This window comes from Rana temporaria, chromosome 3, assembly GCF_905171775.1.
Source record: "Rana temporaria chromosome 3, aRanTem1.1, whole genome shotgun sequence".
Lineage (NCBI taxonomy): Eukaryota > Metazoa > Chordata > Amphibia > Anura > Ranidae > Rana > Rana temporaria.
The window spans coordinates 363,842,269-363,868,860 of record NC_053491.1 but is presented as its reverse complement, the minus strand read 5'-3'; the positions used below and the strand labels follow the sequence as shown (position 1 = coordinate 363,868,860).

The window sequence follows — 26,592 nt, the reverse complement described above, 5'->3', positions numbered from 1 at the left end:
CAAGTGTAAGCTAGCCCTAAAGCCTTGTTTACACGGTGTGTACAAGGCTTTAGAGTGATTAGATGAATTGCAATTAATAGTCATCCTTTGCCATGAAAATTAACTTAATCTCATAAAAAACATTTCCACTTAATTTGTAAAGAGGGCTTCAGGGTGCCCAAGAAAGTCAAGCAAGCGTCAGAACCGTCTCACACAGTTGATTCAGCTGCGGGAACAGGGCACCACCAGTGCAGCACTTGCTCAGGAATGGCAGCAGGCAGATGTGACAGCAAAGAAGCCACTTCCCTACAGGAAAAACATTGGGGACAGACTGGTATTCTGCAAAAAGGTACAGGGATTGGACTGCTGAGGAATAGGGTAAAGTAATTTTCTCTGATGAATCCCCCCTTCCGATTGTTTGGGGCATCCGTAAAAAACCTTGCTCTGAGAAGAAAAAGCAAGCGCTACCATCAGTACTGTGATGTGCCAGCAGTAGAGCATACCGAGACCACTCATGTGTGGGGTTGCTTCTCAGCAAAGGGAGTGGGCTCACTCACAATTGTGTTTAAAAAAAAAAAAAAAAAAACACAGCCAAGAATAAAGAATGGTACAAAAACATACTCCAAAAGCAACTTTTCCCAACCATCCAAGAAGAGTTTGGTGAACAATGCCTTTTCCAGCATGCTAAAAGGCAAAAATGATAAGTGGCTTGGGGAACAAAACATTGAAATGTTAGGTCCATGGGCAGGAAACTCCCCAGACCTTAATCCCATTAAGAACGTGGTCAATTCTCAAGAGACAGGTGAGAAAAAAAGAAAAAAAAAAAAAAAAAAAACCACACACAAATTCTCCAAGCATTGATAATGCAAGAATGGGCCACCATCAGTCAGGAAGTGGCCCAGAAGTTGACTGAAAGCATGCCGGGGCAAATTGCAGGTCTTGAAAAAGAAGGGTCAACACTGCAAATATTGACTGTGCATTAACTTCATGTCATTGTCAATAAAAGCCTTTGACACTTATGGAATGTTTAGAATTATACTTCAGTATACCATAGCAACAACTGACAGAAAGATCTATGTTTGTCTCAATAATACAACGTTTGATAGCAGTCAGTGTACCTCGGTCGGTTTTTAGCTAGAAATTGCTGCTCATATAGCTCTAGGACCACAGGAGCTTTTGCATATCTTGGTAGGTATCGTTAGGATTCTCCGAGGAGGAAGGAGCTACTAGATGTTAGTATTAATCTCCTCACTTTAATCTCCTGAATTTATTGATTTAGCCTGTCCCCAACACAGTTTGTGCCCATAAGGGGTGTCGGGACTGGCAATAGAACTAAGTGCACTTATAGGGGATACCTGATTTTATGTAATTGTTGGTATACTTAGTGGGTGGGTGACCTAGTTTTTTCCAAGGGATGGTTGTTTTTCTGACATGTATACTTTGACATGCATTGTATGTATTTAATACTAAGCCTCAGTAACCTGTACTGTACTGCTCTTCAATAAATTTATTTTAAACTGAAAAAAAAAAAAACACTGAGGCAGCAGACTTTGTGAAAATAATATTTGTGTCACTCTTAAAACCTTTGGCCACAGCTGTAGATCTGAATGGCTCTCAAATTGTATGAACTAATACAGCATTAATGACTAAAAAGACCATTCTGGGCTTTGTGTTTTATGGATTTTATTATTGGCACATACCATCGCAGTTCTTCTCATCAGACTTGTCCTGGCAGTTTGCGTCGCCATTACATCTTCGTGATGAATCTATACACTGCCCACTGGCACACTGGAACTGAGTGTCAGAACACATAGGACAGTTTTGCTCATCGCTGTGATCCACGCATTCTGTGAAACCGTCACAACGCCATTCAGCAGGGATACAGTCTACCTCCCCCGTGTAGCAGGTGAACTGCTGAGGGGAACAGGTTGGGGGTTCTGAAAAAGAACACATTATTAACACCAAGACTCAACTCTCAAATGTGACATGTGAAGATGCCAATTAACTCTGCACAATTACTACTGCCAAATCCCCCTTACCTCTTAGCACAACCTCTCACAAACATGGTTCTTACAGAGGTGGCCAAGTATTGCTTGAACAATTAGCAGTTTATGCTTCTCAAATAGGTAACCACTAACTTCAAATGATCTTTTAAAGTGAACTTTACCCATAACAACTTGATAAAAATAATGCTCTTTGCAAGGAACATACATTCTACAACAATTATGCTACCAAAATTAGTATGTGGCCAGATCGAGATACGGGACTATACTGGTATCCCTCGATTTTGATACCACTGTATGCCATTACCATTCTTCATAGCCTCAACAACATAAGAGTATAATTACATTTTTAGTACTCTATGTAAAACTAATAAAAACGATTGAAACAAATTTAGTGTGCACTGTAAATTGCCTCCAGCATTGCTCCGGTGTCTTCTTGCTGGAGGCTGCCATTCTGCTGAAGCCCCAAGCCAAATGAACAGCAGTAAATCTTTAGGCGGTCAGCAGATTGGCCTCTACAAATATGGAACACTGCTTAAAAATGGAGAGCAACTGAGCATGTGGAGAGCAACTGAGCATGTGCAGAGCAAGGCGAGAGAGTATTCCTGGATTTTAAACATTATAGGCACTTATTTTTAATATTTTACAAAGCTATACCTGCAAATGGGGTCAGCATGAAGCAAACTATCAGGACTTAATTTTCTGTCTAAAGTTCCACTTTAACCGCTTGCCGACCACCTGCCACAGTTATACTGTGGTAGGTTGGCTCGGCCGCGTCAAAATGTCAGTTAGGTGCCCGATCTGTCTACAGCACTGTCGCAGTCCCGGTAAAAATCACTGATCACCGCCATTACTAGCAAAAAAAAACAAAACACATAAATCACCTATTTTGTAGACACTATACCTTTTGCTCAAACCAAACGCTTTTTTGGATATTTTTTTCCAAAATAAAATAATGTAGCAGAAGACAAATTGACCTAAATTGATGAAGAAATTTGATTTATTTTTATTTTTTTAATTGGGTGCATTTTATAGCAGAAAATAAAAACCTCAGAGGTGATCAAATACCAAAAAAAAAAGCTATATTTGTGGGGGGGGGGGGGGGGGGGGGGGGGACAATTTTCACTTTCTGTATTTCTTTTGACTATCTTTGTCATCAATATGTAGCTCACAATTTCATTACTGAAAATATTTTATTAGCAAGGGTTCCTTAAGAATTCAAAGTAACTTAAGGGTTCCTACCCGATTAGAAGGTTGAGAAAGGGGGAGGGGAGGGGCAGGATTCTCAATTCTAGTGTTACATCTATTTATGTACATTATCATTACATCATCTGTTAACGCTCTTTGCAAAGCTCATTCTCACACTATACAATATTAGCGCACTTTCCACTAACCTTTTAAAATAAATATACGGTATTTTTCATACAGCAGTGCAACCCTTAAAGTGGATGTAAACCCACTCTCATCCTTTCTAAACTACTGCCATAGTGGTTAGGTAAGGATACATGCAGGAGGAATGTATATCCTTATAGATGTCAAATGTCTCCCCTCTGTCTGTTAGGAGACCCGGAAAATAAATGAAGATTCTGTGGGTGGGTCCGTTGTCTGGAGCTCGGTGGGTGGAATCGTGATGTCATTAGACTCCCCACCCACCTCTACATTCCCCTTGGCCAGGCATCGATATTTCTTACACTGAACTTATGCTGGTCTAGTGGATTATGCCCCATGATCGCCAACATCCAGTCAAAAACCAGGAAAGTCACCACATGACTTCAGCATGCTCATTCATGCGGAGGTGTAGAGCAGCCAATCCTGGGAGAGCTGGAGAAGAAAGGAGTAGGGAATCTGAAGTACATAGAAAGCCTCTCTCACACTCATGCATGAGATATATAAACCACCTGTCACTCACAGCAAAGGGGAGAAACCTCCTATTTTTCTGTCCATTTTTATCTCACTAAAAAAAGAGAAGAGGATGACATTGAGAGCTGTGAAAATGTGGAACAGACTCCCTCCAGACGTGGTTCTGGCCAGCTCAGTAGATTGCTTTAAGAAAGGCCTGGATTCTTTCCTAAATGTACATAATATAACTGAGTACTAAGATTTGTAGGTAAAGTAGATCCAGGGTAAATCCGATTGCCTCTCGGGGGATCAGGAAGGATTCTTTTCCCCTGCTGTAGCAAATTGGATCATGCTCTGCTGGGGTTTTTTGCCTTCCTCTGGATCAACTGTGGGTATGGAGTTGGGTGTATGGGATTGTACTGTGTTTTTTTATTTTGTTTATTTTTTTTGTAGTTGAACTGGATGGACTTGTGTCTTTTTTCAACCTGACTATGTAACTGTACAAGCCTTATTAAAAAAAAAAAAAGAAAAAGGTTTACTTAAAGATACAATCCTTTTATGAAGAAATCAAACTTGACATTCATAAAATATAAAGCAAGACTTGTGCAGTGAAATCAAAGTAAGAATTTTCAAAATAGGAGAGGCGCCTGTACATCTTTGAAAGACTAAAGGGAAGGCTGGAGTTCAGCTTTAAGCACGCATAAACCCCATATTAAAAGTCTTTATGATCAAGCAGCGAGCACAATCCAAAGTGCAGCTGTTCTACATATTCCATATCCACAATAAACCTTCCAATTCTCACAGAACAGCAGATATCCCCATGACGGGAAGCAGTTTCCTACCTCCGCAGGACAGCTCATCCTGGAGAAGCACCAGGTGCATGGGGCAGGAGCAGCGAGTCGTTCCATCTCCCTTTACAATACAAATGTGGGAGCAGCCACCATTATCCTGAGAGCATGGATGCTCCTCTGTAAAACAGAAGAAAAGACATTAAAACAAATCCTGCATTATGTCAGATTTGCAAAGCCCAACACCTGCTAAAAATGTATTTGGTATACAGTGTGGCACAGGTTAGAGCCTTGCTCGGGTTTTTATTGCAGTCTGTGCCCGTTAGAGAGATTCACAGGATATTAAGGGAAATCTCTCCAAACAAGACATGTTTTTAAGGGTCACTAAAGGAAAGAAACTTTTTTTTTCAGGTTTGGCTAGTGGAGAGTGATTAGAACCTCTGCCATGTTTTTGTTGCCGCCTGTGCCCATTGGCGAGATTCGCCCTCTGTTTGTGATGTTTACTGTAATCATCTAAAGTAAAACATTTAGGAAATAGAGGGGAAACCTTCCAATGGGGATATTTGTTCTGGTGATTCCTTCAGGAGGATTTCCTCTCCGTTTTGGCTATAGGACAAGCAACAAAAGGAAAATCTCTCTAATGCCGCGTACACATGATTGGATTTTCCGCCAGCAGAAATTCCGACTGTGTGTAGGCTCCATCGGACATTTGCTGTCAGAATTTCCGCCAACAAAAGATTGAAAGCTGGTTCTCAAATTTTCCGATGGAAAAAAATCCGATCGTCTGTAGCAATTCCAACGCACAAAATTCCGACACATGCTCGGAAACAATTTGGCGCATGCTTGGAAGCACGGAACTTAATTTTCTCTGCTCGTCATAGTTTTGTACGTCACCGCGTTCTTGACGGACGAAAGTTCAGAGAACTTGTGTGACCGTGTGTATGCAAGCCAAGCTTGAGCGGAATTCCGTCGGAAAAAGCATCCAAGTTTTTTTCTGACGGCATAACTGGACACAATGGTAAAAACAAAAAATTGACAGGGGGTTATAACCCTCCATTACTCTTAACCAAACATGAAAAAAAAAAAAAAATTGTCAAAATAGCAAATCCTTCCTCAGTGCTTTTTGGTTCTGGGAAAAATAGAACCCTCAATTCCTTGTGCAAGCATTACAGAAAAGGGAAACAAGCGAAAACTTCCCTAACTGGGTCACAGAGAGCCAGCTAAGCCTGACAAATGTTTAACGCTCTCTACTCTAATAGTTTAAACCAGCAAATTTGGGTTAAGTTGGGTTTTTATAGGTCTATAAGTAATTCTATGTTCTTAACAGCCTTATCTGCATAATTAAATCATGGATTATCAATATCCCAAGACTCAAATGTCTTCCACTTCTATCCACCAGAAATACCGATTTGCTGCTGGTGTGTAGGAGAGAACATCTTGGCTGCCCCTCTGCTAAACATACAGGAAATATTTTATACCCAATGCTGAGGTGTGACAAACCTAATGACAATATTCAATAAAATGAATTCCCCCTTGCAGAGCTGTAGTAGCCCACAAGGCCATGTCAGAGTATAAGGCAGCACAGATACTATGTGGACACTCACTGTACTCCTGCATGCTGAGCTCAGTTACTGCGTGGATGTCAGTCAGGAACTGAATACGGGCCTGAATTTTGGTGCGGCCTTCACGTCCCGTTTTTTCAATGCGCTCAATCATCTGCTGCTGTCTGTCGATCCAATACAGGTGATTGCCAAAGACAGTAAGTCCTACCGGCTGCAGCACATTGGAGTCCTCAAGGACAACGCGATTTCCTCCTGAAGGCAAGTGGTAAACATGATTATTACAAACTGGTAAGCAAAAGCCATTTTTCCACTATCGTTAGCCATGTCAAAAAGCATCAAATCTGCTTTAAAACTTAGGGAGAGGGGTGGGGATGGGCTAGGTTCATAGGAAAATTTTGGAGGGGGCTAACTTGTCTGTAAAATCCCTTTCTTACAGGAAAAAGTACAGTACAGGAGACAGTCCGCTTTAAATCTTGACCATGGGTAAAATATTGCCACTTTCAGATTAGCACACTGGCAAAGTTATTAGACAACCCTTCACTTCTCATTCTCCCCTCCCAGTAATCCTCAGGTTTTTTTTTTGCAAGCAATCAGAGAAAGACAGCAGGACAAAGATGGGAGGTTTGCCTGTACTGTACTCCAAGAAAATGATTTCAAGCACAAAATAAAAAAATAAAAAATCTTAAATCGTACATTACAGGACACAGGCTCATTTAAAACTTGACACAGTGCGCTTGGACAAAAAATAAAATAAAAAATGCTGAACCTGGAAATTGTAGACATTGCTGTGAGCACCTCCACTTTCTTCTCAGCAGGCAGTACTTTCTCCACTTCCTACATAAAAGGTATCCAATGACTCAATGAGTCGCTTTCTGACAAATGGAAACATTTCTAGACATTGCTTACAAACCTGTGCTCAAGGACAATACGCATCCTGCGCATATGAGATGAGTGCCAGAAAAGGATTTTGGAGCAAAGAGTTTTCTAAACAGTCTACATAGTAGCGCAAGGGAAGAGATTCCATTTTTGGAGTACTACAGGACCTGTCAGGATAGATTTAGGGGTTACACCTCCTGCAGAGTTTGGTAAACGGCCATAGACAACACCAAAGCTTGCATAGCTGCACTTGAAAGAGTAAAAATGAGCTTCAGGGAGTTTCTCAAATTTTTTTTTTTGAAGACTGGGACATGAACCGTGATTTGTTGAGGCAAGTAGTCGTCAGATACATCACAATCACTTTCCAAGTTTTCTGGTAGACCCCAACGGTGCAAAATCTCCGGATAGGTGTATATAATTCGTCTGGTCTTAGGCCTTACACAGCACATTGTTTACAAGTGTGAGAATAAAAAAAAAAAACAGCTGGTTTCTTAATTTTAGGAAGGGATCCCTATACTGGATACCTTAGGCCGAGCAGGTGGCAATAGTTCTAGCTTGAAGCATCAGTGCACAATATCCACCAAAACAATGTTGGTTTCCCTCAGTCTGGGAGAGATTGGGATGACCGCCCGTCCTCAAAATCCTCCTCTTCTTACCCCATCTCATCATCATCAGGGAGCAACACTGCCACAATCAGGTCTGCCACAGAGGCTGTAAATTCCTTTCTAGTTAAAAAGGAGAAATGCAAAAACTTGCCCTCGAGCAGAAGGGGTGCCGTTAGTTGTCCCACAACTGAAGCTGCTGAAAAAAACAACGAAAGCGCATGTGGTGACCCGAGCCACAAAAAGGATCGTAGCAAGAGCTTTGGTGTTCCTGTTTTCAGTGAAGCAATGTGCTCAATGGTGTCTGAAGCCAGAGGGAGGGGCTATGCACACAGAATGGACCACTGTCCATTATGCCACAGGACATGCGGCATAATCATCCAGGTATGTGGAAAGTGAAGCATGCTATGGTCACAATGGACAGATGCAAAATATGTAAAGTTTCATGACACACTGCTAACATGCTTAAGGCCAAGGGTTCTCTCACTGCCCACTCTATATTGGGGAGTGGGGGAAGGGGGCCAGTTGAAGACACCAGGGAACAGGCACCTTAACCAGGTGTAAGACCCAATTTACAAGGATAGGCCCTCCTCCACCAAGATGGTCTTCAGGGATTGGAACCAATGGGAATCAAATTTCCACTGCCCTGGATCTGTAGGACTCTGCAGCCAACTACACAGAAAGGTACTGTTGTACTGAGGGTAAACACCACATGCAGAGTCTGGGGTGGAAATACAACATTACAGGCCGGCCCTGCGTTATTAAATTAAGTCTTCAATCTTACAGCAATGTCAGAAATATAAGTCAGCAACCTGCTCTTGGTAGAGAGGTTGTCCATTAGCTAATTACACTGGTTAAAAAATAAAAACTGGAGATTGCTTGGATGGGTTATATGGGATGTCCTAATAACTGTTTGCCAGTGTCCTTACCTGAATGTGGCAGCACATAACCCTTGGTCAAATTTAAATAAGCCAGTGTCCTGTAATGTACAGAATATAAAGAATACACATTTTTGGAAAAACTAAAAAAAAAAAAACACACAACACCTCTTTCTGGCAGGGAGTGTGTAAATGATGCCAAGCTATTTTTACTGTGATTTCTGAAGGTGGGATAGGGTGAAATTTAGGCAAGCAAGGCCAATATGCCCACAATAGGTCATTTCCATATAGTATATGCAAAATGTTTAATATTTACAATTTTAGTTTAGGTCAGTGCATTTCTTACCAGACAGATCGCTACTTTCTATCCGTCTCAAGTCTGAATCAGCCCAGAACAGTTTTCCCAACTTGTTATCTAGTGCCAGGGCAATGGGTTTACTTAGTCCTGTGAAGAAGAGAATTTCTCGTTCTGTCCCATCAAGAGCAGCTCTCTCTATTTTGGCTGAACGCTCCTGTAAATTGGTGAAATACATGTACCTGAAAGGAAAAAGAGCAATAGAAGGTCAGTTCATATGGAAATCTGTGTATTGAGATTTATTTATCGAGATTAGAGTACACTCCAGGAAAAAAACAAAATGAACCAGTCAGTCAAATATGAGAACTTCACTATACAGAGACTTAAAAAAGTATTCATACCCCTGGAAATTTCCACATTTTGTCATGTTACAACCAAAATGCAAATGTATTTTACGTGATAGACCAACACAAAGTGAAAATGTGAAAAGTGTGGCGTGCATTTGTATTCAGCCCCCTTTACTCCGATACCCCCAACTAAAATCTAGTAGAACCAATTGGCTTCAGAAGTCACCAAATTAGTAAATAGAGTCCACCTGTGTGTAATTTATTCTCAGTATAAATACAGCTGTTCCATGAAACCCTCAGGAGGTTTGTTAGCAGGGCTGCAACCAACAAATATTTATATTATCGATTTGGCCAAATATTTAATGGCTCTATCCGATAATCAAAATAAACTAAATATGCAATTTTTTTGTTTATTTCAAATAATAAATGAAAAAACGGAGTGTTACACTCAAACTGCATCACAACATGACAATGCAGTGAGGGGGTTGGCCCTGAATGGGAGAGGACCGTACTGGAGGGTGGGAGGGAGACAGCTGGTTTGGAGACCAGGAGTTAGAGGGGAATAGGTTACCCCAGGAATACCAATGGTAACCCAGAAGTACCAATGATGGAGTATATATATATATATATATATATATATATATATATATATATATATATATATATATATATATATATATATATATATATATATATATATATATATATATATATATATATATATATATATATATAGTTTTTTTTTTATTATTTAATTAGGGATGTCAGTGTATCACTGGTGACTTCAGACCTTTAAATTTGTTTGCAGACTATCCAGACAGGTCAGTCTGAAAAAATGTAATTTGCCCAAGTCCAGAAGATGATAAAGGCTTTCCCTGAAACAACGTAATAAATTAATTCAAATTAATTACTAAGCCATATACATCTACTGCACTAGGTGCTCCCAAGCCCCCAACGCTGCCACGTTTCTGCTCCCACTTCTGGCTGATCTCGTCGCAGCGAAGTCAACAGGAAGTTCGGCTTTCCCCCCTACTTCCCCCGCTGTCAGGCCAAAGCGCAGTGCGCTTCACACATGCACATTAGGGAAGTGGCTGTAAAGCCACAAGGCCTCACTGGCAATTTTTCTTAGTGGAGATGGCGGCGGTGGCAGCACTCAACAGTCGATTGGAAAATTTGGTTTGTAAGGGTTCACAACCACTTTAAAGATTTTAAAAGGATACAGAATGTAACTTCATGTACATATTTAGGATCAATATATCAGTAAATTACAAAACAGGGAACTAACATTTTCAGAGTTAAGATTCAGCGATCAGAGCCTGGATATCATTCTTAGCACAGGTTTCTTTTACATGAAAATTTGGCACAACCTGCTAGAAGCAAAGCATTGTCCACTCACCCCCTCTCAGGGTTCACAAGGATGGCCCTGGGTCGGTCCTGGTCACCTTTCAGGACTACTCCCACAGCACGCCCATCCATACGTGTAACATTAATGACATTGGTGGCTTCACAAGTCCAGTAAATAAAGCGGCTATAGATGTCAATACTCATATCGTATGGCTGCATGTCCAGATTCTGGTTAGTGTTCGTGTTGGAGACCACAGTTATATTCTGTACAAGACAAATACAAAAAACAAAGCTATCTTAATAGAGGGGATCAATCGGAAATGGGTATACTAGCAGGAAAGTTGCCAATCAGGTAAAAGAGGGTTTACACACTGGGACATCTGAACCCTGATGTATTCATTTCTGTGCATTTAGTAAAAGACTTGTAAAATCTGCTACCATGCATAATCTTATAAGCGCAACACCAAAAACAACTGACAAGTCAGCTTCACAAAATTAAGGCCAAGTTTACTGGTTTCCAGCTACCTCCCCTTTTTATCCCTCTCTGCTCCCAAATTGATTTCATCAGTGCCTGACCTGCTGCTACGGGGCTGGAAAAGTTTGGTAGCATTACAGGAGGAAGAGGTAAGAAGGCTAGCTGTGGTAGAGATTAAAGGTAAACAATCCCAGACCTGAATGACATGGCTGTGCAGTATAACCGCTTCCCGACCGCCGCACGCACATATATGTCGACACAATGGCACTTCTGGGCAGAAGGACGTATAAACACGTCATCTTTAAGCGCGTGCCGCGAGCTCTGTGAATCGGACCGCGGGTGCCGCGGACTTGATCGCTGTGGGGATACCCACGATCGTCTCACGGAAAAATAGAGCGGGGAGATGCGGATGTAAACAAGCATCTCCCTGCTCTGCCTAGTGACAATAACACTGATCTCCGCTCCACGTTATCGAAGCGGAGATCAGTGTCGTGTCACACATAGCCCATCCCCCCTACAGTAAGAAACACTCACTAGGGCACACTTAACCCCTACAGCGCCACCGGGTGGTTAACCCCTTCACTGTCATTTTAACAATAATCAGTGCATTTTTATAGCACTGATCGCTGTAAAAATTACAATGGTCCCAAAAGGTGTCCGATGTGTCTGCCATAATCTCGCAGTCATGATAAAAATCACTGATCGCCGCCAATACTAGTAAAAAAAAAAAAAAAAAAAAGAATTATAAAAATGCCATAAAACTATCCCCTATTTCGTAGACGATATAACTTTTGCGCAAACCAAACGCTCATTGCGATTTTTTTTTAACAAAAATATATAGAAGAATACGTATCGGCCTAAACTGAGGGGAAAAAAAAACTTTTTTTTGGGGGGGGGGGGGGGGGGATGTTTATTATAGCAAAAAGTAAAAAATACGGCATTTTTTTTCAAAATTGTCGCTCTATTTTTGTTTATAGCGCAAAAAATAAAAACCGCAGAGGTGATCGAATACCACCAAAATAAATCTCTATTTGTGATAAAAAAAAAACAAAAAAAAAACACGTCAGTTTTGTTTGGGGGCCACGTCGCACGACCGCGCAATTGTCAGTTAAAACGATGCAGTGCCGAATCGCAATAAGTGCCCCGGTCATTTAGCAACAAAATGGTCCGGGGCTTAAGTTGTTAAGCCACACTAAATCAAAATCATTACACCTTCTGATCAGAAGAACCCTGCAATTCTTTGAGTGGGGAGGGGGGGGGGGGTGGACAGGAACGTGACCATGGTTCATGCTAAATTTGGTTTTAAAATGAAACATGGTCCAAAACGTGAAGAGAGCACAAAGACAACCTTATCTATCTGCTGCTGCATCTTCAATGTCCATTCACAAGCTGGGGGTTCATCCTTTACTCACTTGACCACAGTAATCTCTCTACGGAAACAAAATATTTAATAACAATCTCCTGCTAGGCTAGAGACACATCTCATCTTACCTGGCTCCCATCTTCAAGGGCACGCCGGATGGTCTGCCGGGAATCGATCCAATACAGGTGCTTCTCCACAGGGTCATAGTCAATTGCACGGACATTACGCAAGTTGTGAATTGGAAGAATGATGTCAGGGCTCTGCTGTTCATCAATCACCATACGGTTGATGGCATTTTTCTGGCTGAATAGCAGGAATGAGCTTGGCGCTGCAAAAGATGGTTAAAGGGTCATTTTATGACACACACTGGGGTTTTTAAGGAGTTTGCTACATATCCTGGACAAGGTGCTTACCGCTGCAGGTCTTGTTGTCTGAGTTGAGAGAATAGTGAACAGGACAGCCGCAAATGTAGCCGCTGACAGGTGTGGCCAGACAGAGGTGAGAGCAGTGACCGTTACTGGATGCGCACTCATTCCAGCCAGACTGTCGGGAGGAATGAAACACCAGGATGTCCATGACATAGTCCAGATGGCCTTGGATGATGGTTCGGTTTTGGCCGCTGGTTTTATTGGCTCTCTCGATACTTCGGCGGCTCCAGTCTGTCCAGTATATAAAGTCTTGGTACTGGGTCAGCCCAAAAGGGTGAGGCAAATCATCAGCTATCACTTCTCGGTCTTGTCCTGTGAAAAGAATGGCAAGCATGATGAGTTTTAAGAATAGGAAAAAAGACTTAAAGTGGATGTAAACCCAATTCATGAAATCTGAGCTGGGCACATATCTGCAGTGTTTTGTTATCTCTCTTCAAAGAGCCAAGTCTCATAGCTCTCTCCTGACCCGTTCCTCTGTTATCACCCAGATAACTCCTGACAAATTCTCGGACACCTCAGATGAAAGCAGCCTGACATTTGTCAGGGGAGGTTGCTTAAATAGATTAGCAGGCAGCTGACCCTGTTACAAAACAGTATCTGCCTATGTGGAGAGGGGGGTGTCCCTTTCCTCCAAACAGCAATTTTAGCAATATGCACAGACATCACATTCTGTGTTAAACAGGAAGAGAAAATTTCCTTACATGAACTGAACTTTCTAAACGGTATATAAATGTGAAGACAACCGACATGGATGAAAAAATGATGTAGGGAGATTTGGTTAATCTCAGTGTATCATCTGAGGCTGTTCACTTCACTGGGTGTATGGTGGGTTTACATTCACTTTAATGTTTTATGTACTAAAGTGACTAAAAGTAAACCTACTTTGGCACTATGGAGACTGCCAATGCGGACCTCTAGGTCTTAAAAATTTTTTTTTACTGGCTGACTCGAAGATAAGATGGTTTTAATAATCTGAGTTACTGACCTGGTGCTAGTACACAGAGAAGGTGTTCGGACTTTATTATCTGTATGTTTATTTAGGTTAAATTATCAGTCAAGTAAATAAAAAAAAATAATCATAAAATCCTTTCCTTTGAGTCCATGGACGGACACAGCTCCTTAAATCTTGACAAGTGGGTTATGTTCTCCGTTTACAGGAGAGGACTAGGCAGAAACCATGTAAATTTTGGAAAAGAACGTGAACGGACGACCAAGTCGCCGCCCCGCACACCTGTGACACCGACGCATGATGTCGGAAAAACCCAGGGAGCACCAGGTGCCCTGGTCGAAAGTGCCGCGACCGGAAAAGATAGGCCTCTATGACGGTCTGTCCGATCCACCGAGACAGGGTGGTCGACGAGACCGCCAAGCTCTTTGTGGACCAGACACTGACACAAAAGAGGGTCAGATCTCCAAAATGGAGCGGTAGCAGGCAGGCACACCCGCAAAGCGCGTACCACGCCTAAAGTATGAAACGCAACCTCCGCAGGATGCGCCGGCCGAGGGCATAAGGATAGAAGAACAATGCCCTTATTCAGGCAAAAGGCCGAAACCACCTTCGGAAGAAGGGAAGGTCGCGGGCGCACCACCACCCAATCCTTATGGAGGATCAAGCATGGTGTCTTGCTAGACAAGCCCGCCAACTCAGAGACCCCTCTAACAGAAGAAAAGGGACACCTTCAGAGATAGTGTCAAGAGAAAATCTCTCTGTTTCCAAAAGGAAGGTTCCTGAAGAACCGAGAGCACCAGAGTCAAAACTCATGGGGGAAGAGATGGGCCAAGAGGGGAAAGTATATGACAAACCCCCTGCACAAAGAGGTACCCACCAGGGAACGGGCCCCAAAAAAGCCACCGAAATCTGCCCCCAAACGGTGCTTTAAGCAATTTGAGATCCACTCCAAGCTGTAAAAACAGCAGGACCCTAGCCACAGAGTACGTCCGTGGACGTCACTTCATCTCTTCGCACCAAGAGATGTAGGCCTGCCAGGTGCGACTGTAGATCCTTCCGGAAGACGACTACCGTGCCCTCAGCATGGTTGAGATGACCGTGTCGGACAGACCCCGGTCTCTTAAAGTCTGGCTACCAATAGCCATGTTGAGCAAGTCAGTGACTGTACAACAGGAGGAAGTATGGGACCTGGAGACGGGCGGCCAGGAGATCCTTGAGTGGAAAAAGCCAAGGCGAGCCCTGGCCACGTAATGACACAGACCTTCCTGGGCTTGAACCCAGAGTCAAATGCATGCAGGGCAGGCAGTCTACCGCTGAGCTATAATCTCTCCTGCCCTGCGAGACTCACTTCCTGCAAGGGAGCCGAAAACACCCCCAAGCACAAAAACCAGTCACCCTGGTCCAGCATCAGGTGACTCCAGTAGTCCGCCTGCTGGTATACCCAACGGTAGACCGAAGCCACGGCCGTGGCGTTGTCGGCTGAATCCAAATCGGACGACCTTGCAACCTCCTCGAACACAAGGAGAATCAAAGCCTGATCACCCAAATAGCAGGACAATGAACGGTAGACAGGGTCCACAGCACCCTGGTGGCCTCCCACCCAGGTACTAGCCAGGCCCGACCCTGGGTAGCTACCGAGATCAGACGAGAGCAGGCACATTCAGGGAGGTGTGGCCGTAGGTCCACGCAAGTCCAGCGACTCAGGGCCCCAGGTGTCCCCTCAACCCGTGAGGCCTGCGTCCGTCGTAAACACCGACCCCTGGAAGGAAGAAACAACTTCCCGGACCAAAGAGTCGGGGATCTCTGTCACCAACTCAGAAAGACTCCGACTAGGTGGCGCACCTGAATCTGACGATTTCAGAGATAAGAACATTTTTACCACCTGGACAGTATTTCCCCTGGAATGCCCGAGTGTGGAACTGGGCATACAGTACCGCCTCGAAGGAGGCTACCCACAAGCCCCAGACCTGCAGGTATCCGGAGAGAAGACCAATAGCGTGATGCCAATACCTTCACCGCAGACTGAAGAGTCTGCAATTTCTCCAGGGGAAGAAGGACCTTCGCCACCGAGGAGCCCGGATCAACCCTAGATACTCCACCGTTGAGTCGGAACCAGGACCGGCTCCAAATGTTTAGCACCCACCCGAAGTTTCGGAGGGTCTGAATGGCTATAAACACATCCACTAGGTCTGAGACTGCTCTCAGAAGAAAGTCGTTCAAGAAGCCCACGAGGCAAAGCCTCGCTGTCCCAACAAAGTTAGAATAATTGCGAGTTCCTAGGTGAAAATCTTTGGTGCTGACGCCAGATCAAAAGGGAGGGCCACAGACTGACAGAAGCCCTCCCCCATCACGAAGCACAGAAAATTCTGTGACATGTGCAAAACGGGACATGCATGTATGCGTCCCTGCGGAACTACCCAATGTTCACAAAGGTAATCAGGGCCGGGGGCCCATAGAAAAAGCGAAACCTACCGTCCTGCAGTAAAGGTAAAATTACCCCGCAGCTTAGCAAGTCCCACACTGCCCAAGGCAGACCGACAAGCCGGGCGAGGAAGACACGAGGAAAGAACTCTGTGGATAGGAGTAAACCCTATCTAGTACTCTGAAGAGACCACCTCGCAGACCCACTGGTCAGAGAACAGGGAGGTTCACTGAATTGTTAACCTGTAAGCCGCCCCACCACCTAGAGGAGGGAAGGCTACATACATTGGTGGGATTTAGGTGCCGGCGGGATCGGCTTACGCACCCAGGGATGGATTAGTCCCCCAGCTGAGCCCTTGTCGGCCTGGGAGGGTTGCCCTTTAATAATACATACACAAAGTGTGTATGTATATTATGGAAGTGTATGCACACATGTCTTTGGAGGGTGGGAGAAAACCCATGCAGACACAGGGAGCGACAATGTAAGCTTCAGGCAGATCGGTGTCAGTGTCCGGAATCGAATCAATGACTCTCTAGCTGACAGGTAATGGCATTAACCACTACACCACCGTGTGCATAAATCTCTGAAACAGAAGCCCTGGATAACAAGGGCGCAGCATTCAATGAAGCATCACAGACCTATATGAGGCCCTGGACCAACAGGTCCGCTAGCCTAATATCTTCGGGAGAGAGTCGGTGCTCCTCCACTGTCTGGTGCAAAATGCTCACTCCGAGAGCGACTGAGACCCCAGAGCAGTGGCCACAATAGGCCGCAAGTCAGACTCCAGCATGGTAAACATGGCAAGGGCCAGTACTTCGGATCTTCTAACAGTCAGATTTATACAAGCGGGGACTCCAGCAAAAGGGAGAGTGGTCACCTATACATGACACCCGGAGGGTCCACCACCGGAGAAGAAGCCCACCTCCTGAAAGGGCTCTCCTCAAAGGGGCACTGAACTGCCAGGCGGTGAGGGACTACAAAAGCCCTCAGCGGCTTTTCTTATTCCGCATCTTAGAAATTATCAAAGAAGGGCACAAAAGGAGAGAACCTACACAGAGCGGTCTAATTTGTGTGATCCAAAAAAGACCAAGCCCTCAGCGAAAACCCAGCTGCACTATCCAGCTTAAGAGAGTCCCTTACAGCAGTGAGAAGCGCACCCTTAAATGCCTTATCCTGCACTGACCCAGGTACCTGGTCCGTGGCTCCATAACAGAGCATTCCCCAGGGGATAACGGAGGGAGGGGGCACTCTTTTAACCCCCGCACGTCTGCCACCCTGGCACAAAAGTGTCCAGGGCTGACAATCAAGTCTCTGTGGGAATCCCAGGTGCTAACACCCGCTGCTGCCACCAGCATGTTGGGGAAGGACCAGATACTGACTCCAAATATAAAAGACATTTACATAGTGTGTATGTAATAGATGCAAGTCACCTGTCTTTACAAAAAAAAAACCTGACGCTCCCAGGGCCCTATACAGGGCATCTTACCCACTTGCTGCGCTGACCAGGGGTACCCAGGGGACTCACCTCAGGTGCAGACTGCCCAGCGCTGCCGACCACTCTCAGCACACAGCGTGTGGAGAGGAAAAGAACCATGAAAGAACTGTGCGGCATCTGCAGGGACCTGTGTGCGCCGTAGAATACAGCACTAGGGGTCAGAACTGCACAAAGATGGCCGCCCGCTGCACATGGCACGGCTACGACAAAATGGCCGCCAATGGGAGTTTTCAATTTAATTGAAAACCTCCCAAACAATTGTGCCAGTGCCGGCAAAACGCCTCATTTTAAACAGGGAAAGCCTCATAGGGCTTTTACAGTGAAAACCCCCACAGGAAAACCCAGTATCAAACAATAAAAAGTGCCAGATAACAGAGCCCCCTCAGGAAGGCCCCCCCCCCCCTTCCCGGACAGCGTGCCTTAGCAATGCAGCAAAGGAAAGGAGCAGGGAAGGGAGGAGAAGGGGACCCCGAACCCCAGGAATGCCCAGCCGTACCAACCCACCGAAGCGAGAGGGACTGTACTTACCCGTCCGAGCGAGGACTCACTGACGCATTTCCTGACAGAACTACAACCACAATGGAGGTAGCTGTCGGCCCAGTCCACTGTGAGTGAGACAACCCCACAGCCCAGTCATATGTGGACCTCGGAGCAAAGCTCGCTGGCCACCCCAGGAGCCATGGGGTATGGTGTGGCAGACCCAGCCTCTTTGCAAAGGTGTGCCCACGCTTGCTGGTCGGACTGAGTAGACTACAGGGATCTATATTACCCAACCTGTCTCTCAGCCAACAGTTGAAAGAAGAGTCTTCAAGAAAAGGTAAAATAAAATAAAAATTCTCCTCAGGGCGCTGGGCCTAAAGGGAGCCATACATCGTTCTCCTTTGCTAGGCAGAACGAAACTGAGAGCCGGTTCACACTGGGGCGACTTGCGATCCGACTTCATGTAGCCTCAAGTCGTCCCAAGTCGTGCTGTAGAGAAAAACAATGGAAGTGAATGGGAGCGGTGTTAATAGACACGACTCAAGGCGATCCGACTTCAGAAAAGGTTCCTGTACTACTTCAATCCTACTTGTAGGCGATTTGTACCCATTGATTTCAATGGAAGTTGCCTCAGAAGTCGGATCACTGTCTTATCTGAAGCTACTTTCCAGGAAGATAACATACATTTCTCAGGGAAACATCTCCTGCACCCCTCCCTCCCCCTCACTCTCCTAGAGCTGATTGTTGTTTTATTGGCCACTGGAAAGTCTCCTGTCCTGGAGACGACTTCAAGTTGTGTTGTAAATCGCCCCAGATCGCCCTGTGGTTCATGTTCAAGTCGTGTCGGAGTCGCCTCTGAAAGTCGCGCTGGAAGTCGTGTCGCCCTAGTGTGAACCGGCTCTAAGGCTGCATGCTGCAGTGAGGAGGGTTATGTCTGGAGGGACCCCCCCTGGGCGGGGCTGTTCAACTCTGTTAAATACATGTTACATTAATTATCTAACATGGTTTCTGCCTAGTCCTCTCCTTCAAACCCACAAGATTTCAAGATGTCAAGATTTAAGGAGCTGTGTCCGTCCATGGACGATAAAGAGAAAAGTATTTTACATTTTCATCAGGAAAATAATACCAACCTGTGGACATTTAGTCAGAAAGGCTAATATTTTACGCCGATTAAAAATTAAAGTAATTTTAAAAGTAATTTATCTTATTTTTTTAAATCTACAGTTTGTTAATATAATCCTTGGGGATCGTGTCTTGAAGGTAATTTTTCTGATACTTCCTATTATAGGGTGAAAACATGATGCCCATCTCCCAACTATGCTTCCGTTACAAGTGGCCATTTCAACACACATTATGGAGGTACAGTCAACTGCTGTCAAAAAAACCTTCTAAACCTGTATGGTTTAGGAGATATTCCCCTCGCAATGAGCCGCTGACTGCAGCGACGCATGCGCACAGGGGATTCTCGGCTGAAAGCCCGGCAGACGCCGGACGTTGCCATAAAGAAACCTGCCGCACGCATGGGAGCGACGACATTGTGGCTCCAGCCACTCACAGTGCTGGAGCTGCAATGCCCAGAAGACACGCCAAAGCAACATCTCATCTCCCTCGGCGTGGACCAGGCGAGTTACCGATGCCTCGTTCTAAGGCAAGTATTTCATAATGAGCTTTAAGCCATCGCTGAAGTGCATGTAGGCAGGAAATGGCTGCAAGTGACAGCAATAATATACAACAAAAGAAGAAAAAAATTGTAAAAAAATAAAAAAAAAAAGTTATAAACACACGCACACAGCATTAAACTAAATTGTTGGAGGCTCTGTATGTCCGAGATCTCAGAGTAAGCCCTCTGATAATGAATAAAGTGGTGAAAGTCATTGACTTATGTGTAGAATTCCGCATGAGCTATTGAGATCTATGATCATCAAGTTCTATGAACGAACAATCTGAATAAAAAGGTATGAGAAACTGCACCCAATGCTCCACCTGTTGACTTGAAAAAAAAAATGATATGAAATGCTTCACATTTGTCTAAGGGGAAAAAACAAACAAAAAAAAAATTTCTAAATGTTTTCTATTGCTGCGACCAAGGAAATGATGCACAAAGCCACCATACATTAGAAGGAAGCAGCTGAATGTCATAGAAATGAATTGGCTTTCTGCTTTGATAATTAGGATCCATAAATCACATGAGTATGAGGAATCTATTCCATTTGCTAAGTAAAAGACTCAGCGAAGAGGAGATCTTAGGGGCTAGAGCTTCCACAGCCTTCCAGAACACTAAATTAGCCTCTCTGTCTCATCTCATTTATCAAAGGACACCCAGTTTGGCTTGAAAAGAAAAAAGGGTACAACTGCAGAACGTTAGTTCAATAAACCTTATGACCTTGTGCTGTTTCATTCATAAAGTTGCTGAATAATTAACATACATCTAGCAGTGAAATTTGTATCAGGGAATGGAAAGCTGTAGAGGCAGGAAAAGGCCCTTTAAAACCCAGGCGAGGAGCGGATGGGTTCAGGAAGAAACTGATAGAAGGGGAAGCTTTTATACAAAGCGGATCAGTTACTTAAAACAGCATGTTTAACATTTCCCCCTGCAGATAAATCCTTTTTAATGCAAATGAAGTCAGAGCGGCAAGTGGAGTTTGGCACCTGTCCATGGTGCTGCTCATTTCCTTCACAGAAACATTCCAGCCGCATGGAGAAGGCAGCAGCCCGACGGGCACAGCTGGGAGGCAGCTTATTTACCTGCAGAAAGAGCTGGCTCTGGGCCCTGCTAAATGCTGGCCCTTCCACAGCTCCACTGCACTTTGTGTATAGGCCTGGAGCTTTGTCTTTTTTGTGTAGAATTTCAGCATGGGAAAACTGTGCCAATTATCAAATCGAGCGACAAAAAAATCCCAAGAATTACCTTGGAGATGAAGGTTAGTGGAAAATTTGAAATAATACAGCAGCAACTGAAATGGCACAGACTGATTAAATGAAGATGTACCAAAGTATGTTTTTTTCCCCCCCCTTATTAAAAAAAAAAATCACAGCTAACATTACTACAAGGCTCCAGTGTGTCATAAAACAAAAGAAAAACAATTAAACAATGGGAGCTTTTATATTTCCAGCCTATTGAGCCCAAAAAAAAAAAAAAAAAAAAAATCGAAATAGCTGTAATATAGAGGCCAGCAGGCATAACCATTGCATGCAACGAAAAAGCATTGGTATTTAACACCTTCCCGCCGGGCCTATTTTAAAATGACGGCTGGGTGGGAGCACTACTGTTTGAGGATGTCATATGATGTCCTCCCAGGATCGGGCCACGCTCCGGTATGACGGCATGACCTGTCAGCCCACTGCCGGTACCATGTGAATGCTGTGGCCAATCACAGCAGATGTACACAATGAAAGGCTTTCATTCATTCCTTTCATTGTGTACTATTGGTGATGAGCTCTGCGATTGGTCACAGTCATCATACGGTACAGACAGGGCCAATCACAGCCAATCTGTACCATGTGATTACCTGTGGCCAAACTGAGTGTAAAATGTAAAACTCCGCTATAAGCAACCATATTGTGTAAAAAAAAAAAAAAAAAGAAGAAAACACACACACGGTATTGTTCTAGTCACTGTTTGTAAAAAGAATATATAAAAAAAAAAAGAAGGAAAGTAGGATTTTATACTCCCCGTAAAATCCTTTTCCCTGAGTTCATGGACGGACACAGCCTTAATCTTGACAAAGTGGGACGTCCCAAAGCAGTGGAAACAGCATACAATTGAACTTCACCCCAAAACAAAACAGAGCTCCTCAACTGAGGAGTTGTAACTCTAAACAGCCGCCTGCAAAACTTTGTGGCTGAAGAAGCATCCGAAGATGCACTCACATCAACTTGTAAAGTTTAGTGAAAGTGTGAATACGCGACCAGGTCGCAGCCTTACACACCTGGGAAACAGACGCTTGATGTCAGAAATCCCAAGAGGCAATATTGCCCTGGTCGAATGCATCGTGACAGGGAGGTGCCCGACCCTTTATGGCGCAAGCCTGATCAGGATCTGTCGGATCCACCTCGAAATGGTGGCCGAGGAGACCGCTGAGCCCTTCTTGGGACCAGCCACCGAAACCGTGAGTCTGAACTCCGTAACGGGGTATTTTGTACAGATTGCCTCCAGAAATAAAATTTGTTAATTTTAAGATGCTAGGGCCCGATTCACACCTATGCATTTTTAGTGCTTCTTGCATATTTGCACTACAGAACGCGTTTCATAGGAAATCATGTTAAAATGCACTATAGTGCAAATCTGCAAAAAGCACTAAAAATGTATAGGTGTGAATCAGGCCTAAAAGAAGCCAATAAAGTGCTATTTGTGTTAAATCAACACAGACTACAAAACAGCTCTCGGGATCCTACACTTACCTAGCATGTTGGACGACTCAATAAGGTTGGTGTCAAGGTCTGTCCAGTATAGTCGTCTCTCAGCATAGTCGATAGTCAGCCCATTGGCCCGGCCCACATTGGGTACCACAGTAATACGCTCACTGCCATCCATAGAAGCCCTGTCAATCTTGGGCTTTCCTCCCCACTCTGTCCAGTACATAAACCTATAAAAGGGAACAAGTTACTCAAAACAAAAAGACAGTGGAAGTGAATTTAAAGCAAAAACTGCACATACTACAATTAAAATCTTGGCCAAATAAATGCAATAATCCTGCCTGAATCTGGATTTTTTTTTTTTTTTAATGCTTTTCTGTATCAGTAGTTTTGTAGGATTTTTCCAAGACAAATTGTGAGAGAACAAAGTTTCACCCACAAAGGGTGGTGCTACCGATTCTTTTTTTTTTTAGACCCCGCAATGGTTGCACAAATGTTTATCACATCTCTATTTTCAAAAAAAAAAAAAAAAAAAAAAAAGAGAAGACAAATCCTTATTTGTACACAAACACAAATTACAAAATTCCTGCTAAATTTCTACTAAGGCCTCGTTCACATGGGGTATACTAAAGCGTACTCCTGTGGAGGGCAGCGTTTACTCGCACAGCAGGGAATGCACAGGTGTTCTGTGCATCCCCATGCAGGCAGTTCCATTCCCGCAATTTGTAAAGCAGCAGCTGCAAGGACAGAGTCGCTGCTCCCCATTTGACATTTGTGCATTAAAAAATAAAATAAAAAAACGTTGCCTCTGTGCAGGGGACTCCAGCAATAAAGACCAGTCACCGCTGCTCTCCCCATGTTCATGGTGACTGGTCTTGTATTGCACCCCCTGTAGTTTTCTGCAGGCAGCCCGAAGTGGGTGGGGCACGCTGAGCCTCTCCAACAGTTCTGCTCTCTGCACAGACTATGTATAGCACAGTGATGATTTAACTGCTACTTTTACAAGGTGCTATCTGGGTTTGTAAGGGCTTTTGTTGCACACACCCAGTACATTTAGAGAGGAATATATATATGCTTGAAAAAGGTTCAGCTTTAACAAACGCCTGATGGTTTACTCCCAAATCTCTGCTCCGGTTATGTGCAGGACAGTGATTATTTCATAGCATAGATGGACAAATGTATAGAAACACTACATAAATTGAAAGTGACGACATGTTTCACATTGAAAGCGGAAGTGATGTAACACGCGTTTGCTGTGTGAGGAGACACCTAGCTAACAAGTGGGAAGCCTCACTTTCATCATTCACTGTGTGCGTGCTCTTCTAGCAACACGGAGTCATGTCAGAGCTTATCGAGTTTCAAAGAAGGCAAATTGCTGGTGCCTGCGACTTAAAGGATAAGTTCACCTTTTCGAACATGTAACATGGTCCAACAGGTACAGCATTTCTTCATTGACAGCAAAAAAAAAAAAACGTGGCCATGCGGGGCTCCACCTGCCCGGCCACATCATTCATAGTCCTCTGTGAATGGAAAAACTACAAGTCCCAACAGCCTTGCGGATAGACTGAGGAGTCTGCAGAAGTCCTGCATGGCACCTACGATTTGCCGATTGCAGGTGCAATGCTTTCCAGGCTCCAAGCAAAAAACGATAAAAAAAATAAAAAACATTTTTTTTACACCTGCAAAAACAAATGTGCATTTGTTTATTTTTTTTAAGAGGTGAACTTCTCCTTTAAGTTAGCTATTTGCAGTGTCTCAAGGTACACTATCAAAGGTTATGATGGCACATACAGTTTCTGGGAAAGAAATAGTTTGAGGAGCCTAAGCGCGGTCGACATGGTCAACTGACCGAAAGAGAGAAAAAAAAAGGACATTGCGCAGGATTGTGACCCGGATTGTTGCATGAAGAGTGGCATGAGATTCCATTATCCACCATCCAAGACGTATACAGTATTTTTCAATACCCAGGAGAATTCAGGCCGCCTTGGAAGCCGAAGGTGGTCCAACACCATATTGGGCAACGATTTTGTTCTTTTACCATACTAGTTTCCATAATTTTGTTCAACCCCTGTACTTTTACAAGGTACAGTCTGGGTTTGTAAAGGCCATTGGTGCACACAGTGCATTTTTGTCCTTTGTGGCGATCAAGGAATATTTGTAAATAAAAAAAGTGCAGTGCCCAGCCTTCAGCTTCAAAATGCACAAAAAAATGAGGACATGTGCATCGTTTTTGCAGAGATTGACATACTTTATTTTTTTTCAGTTTGCTCAGACATACATTATCAAAGCTCTGACAATGTATTCATGCATTTGTGAACGTTTGTAATGGCTCTTTACACCTGGTTGTAATGGGAGATTCTATATACTGTACATAACAAACCTTCCCTTGGATGTAGTGGCAGCAAAACACTGACCTAGTTAACATATGAGAAGAGAAAGGCGACGAATGGAGCTGTGCCCAACACAAAGTTGTCTGGCTGAATGACCAGATAGTATTTCAGGTTTGTGTTCCCAGAGAGGGTAATTACCGATAGCAGACCAGGATGCAGAGCAGATAATGTGCCTTTGTTATGGCAAACAGAGGAGACAAAGAACTACTGAGATCTGGAAAAATAGAGATGATCTGCTATTTTTGTGGAATTTTCCATTTCCTTCTAAGGATATTATATCATAATGCAATTAGCCCTTGGTTATATAAACTCTACAGTTAGCCTGGTTTTGGAGATCAGGTAAAGACAAAACACTATAGTGAACATTCTTAAATCTACAGCTGGTATTTGCAATGTTACAGCCATACACCAGAAAGACAAATTGATGCAACTTTGTATTTATTATGATTTTAAAGGCTAGCAGTTTATGCACCTGAATTTGAACTGGTACCACCTCTTTTAGACCCCCTATATTAAAGTTTAGACTGGGAGAGAGAGGAGCAGCACAAGAAGCCAATCAGTTTTGCTGCAGCATTCATGTGCTAACAAGGGGCATGCTGACGGATAAAGCAGAGTGAAAACAAGCTAATCATTCTCCTGCATCTCCTTTCAATATCAAAATTACAGGCTGGGGATGAGGAAAACTACTGCAGGAAAAAATAAATAAATCAGGTCATATGTCATGCCACACAGGACTGTGCTTATGTGGCAGAGCTGTAAAAATATTAGAACTGGATGGGCAGTATAAAATTGTTTACAGGTAAGCAGCTTCCATCGCAGATGTGGTGCAGGGGTAATTCCGGAGCTAAAGCCCTGCAGCACATCTGAACAGTCGCAGGTGAGGCTGGAGTAAAAAAAAAAAAAAGAAGTAAATAAATGTACGCCCAGGCAAGAGATGAGGAAGTGTTTTGTAGCACAAACAAGAAAAAGAAAATGATGTCCAACTGTAAGACGGAGGGGGAGAGGTGGCAGGGCAACATAACATACTTTAAGTTGAAAGTCCACTTTAACTTTAAGCCACATTTTGATGAAGCAAACCTCTAGTGATAAAATGCCAGAAACGGCTGTATTAATGCCAAGACCATCATATGTGATTTCCCCCCCATAATTACACTTTAAAGTGTTCGATCACCTTTGACTAATAAAAAAAGGAGGAGGAGAGATTACATCTACCAACACATAACATGTGCAAAGTTGCAATCTCAAAATAATTCATACCCCTCATTTCTGCCATTTTCCTTTTAAAGGGGTTGTAAAGGTACAATTTTTTCCCCTAAATAGCTTCCTTTACCTTAGTGCAGTCCTCCTTCACTTACCTCATCTTTCGATTTTGCTTTTAAATGTCCTTATTTCTTCTGAGAAATCCTCACTTCCTGTTTTTCTGTCTAACTACACACAATAATTCAAGGCTTTCTCCCTGGTGTGGAGTGTCATGCTCGCCCCCTCTCTTGGACTACAGGAGAGTCAGGACCACCAACACACAGCTCCTTTATCTGCAACCTAGAGAGCGTCTTGACTCTCCTATAGTCCAAGGGAGGGGGTGAGCACGACACTCGACACCAGAGAGAAAGCCTTGCATTACAGTGTTGAGTTACAGACAGAAGAACAGGAAGTGAGGATTTCTCAGAAGACTGGGGACATTTAAAAGCAAAATCGAAGGATGAGGTAAGTGAAGGAGGAGG

General features: G+C 43.8%; 1 protein-coding gene across 2 annotated transcripts in view; it reads right to left on the bottom strand.

Moving 5' to 3' along the window:
• Positions 1-26,592, bottom strand: part of LRP6 (LDL receptor related protein 6) — a 150,874-nt gene that overhangs the window by 32,844 nt on the left and 91,438 nt on the right. For both annotated transcript variants that reach the window (XM_040345378.1, XM_040345377.1), the window contains exons 11-18: positions 22,527-22,711; positions 12,765-13,091; positions 12,480-12,679; positions 10,566-10,777; positions 8,874-9,064; positions 6,214-6,423; positions 4,664-4,789; positions 1,680-1,916 (exon numbers count right to left, since the gene is read on the bottom strand). In XM_040345378.1, the coding sequence (XP_040201312.1) occupies positions 1,680-1,916; positions 4,664-4,789; positions 6,214-6,423; positions 8,874-9,064; positions 10,566-10,777; positions 12,480-12,679; positions 12,765-13,091; positions 22,527-22,711 (1,688 nt within the window). The remainder of the gene's footprint in view (positions 1-1,679; positions 1,917-4,663; positions 4,790-6,213; positions 6,424-8,873; positions 9,065-10,565; positions 10,778-12,479; positions 12,680-12,764; positions 13,092-22,526; positions 22,712-26,592) is intronic.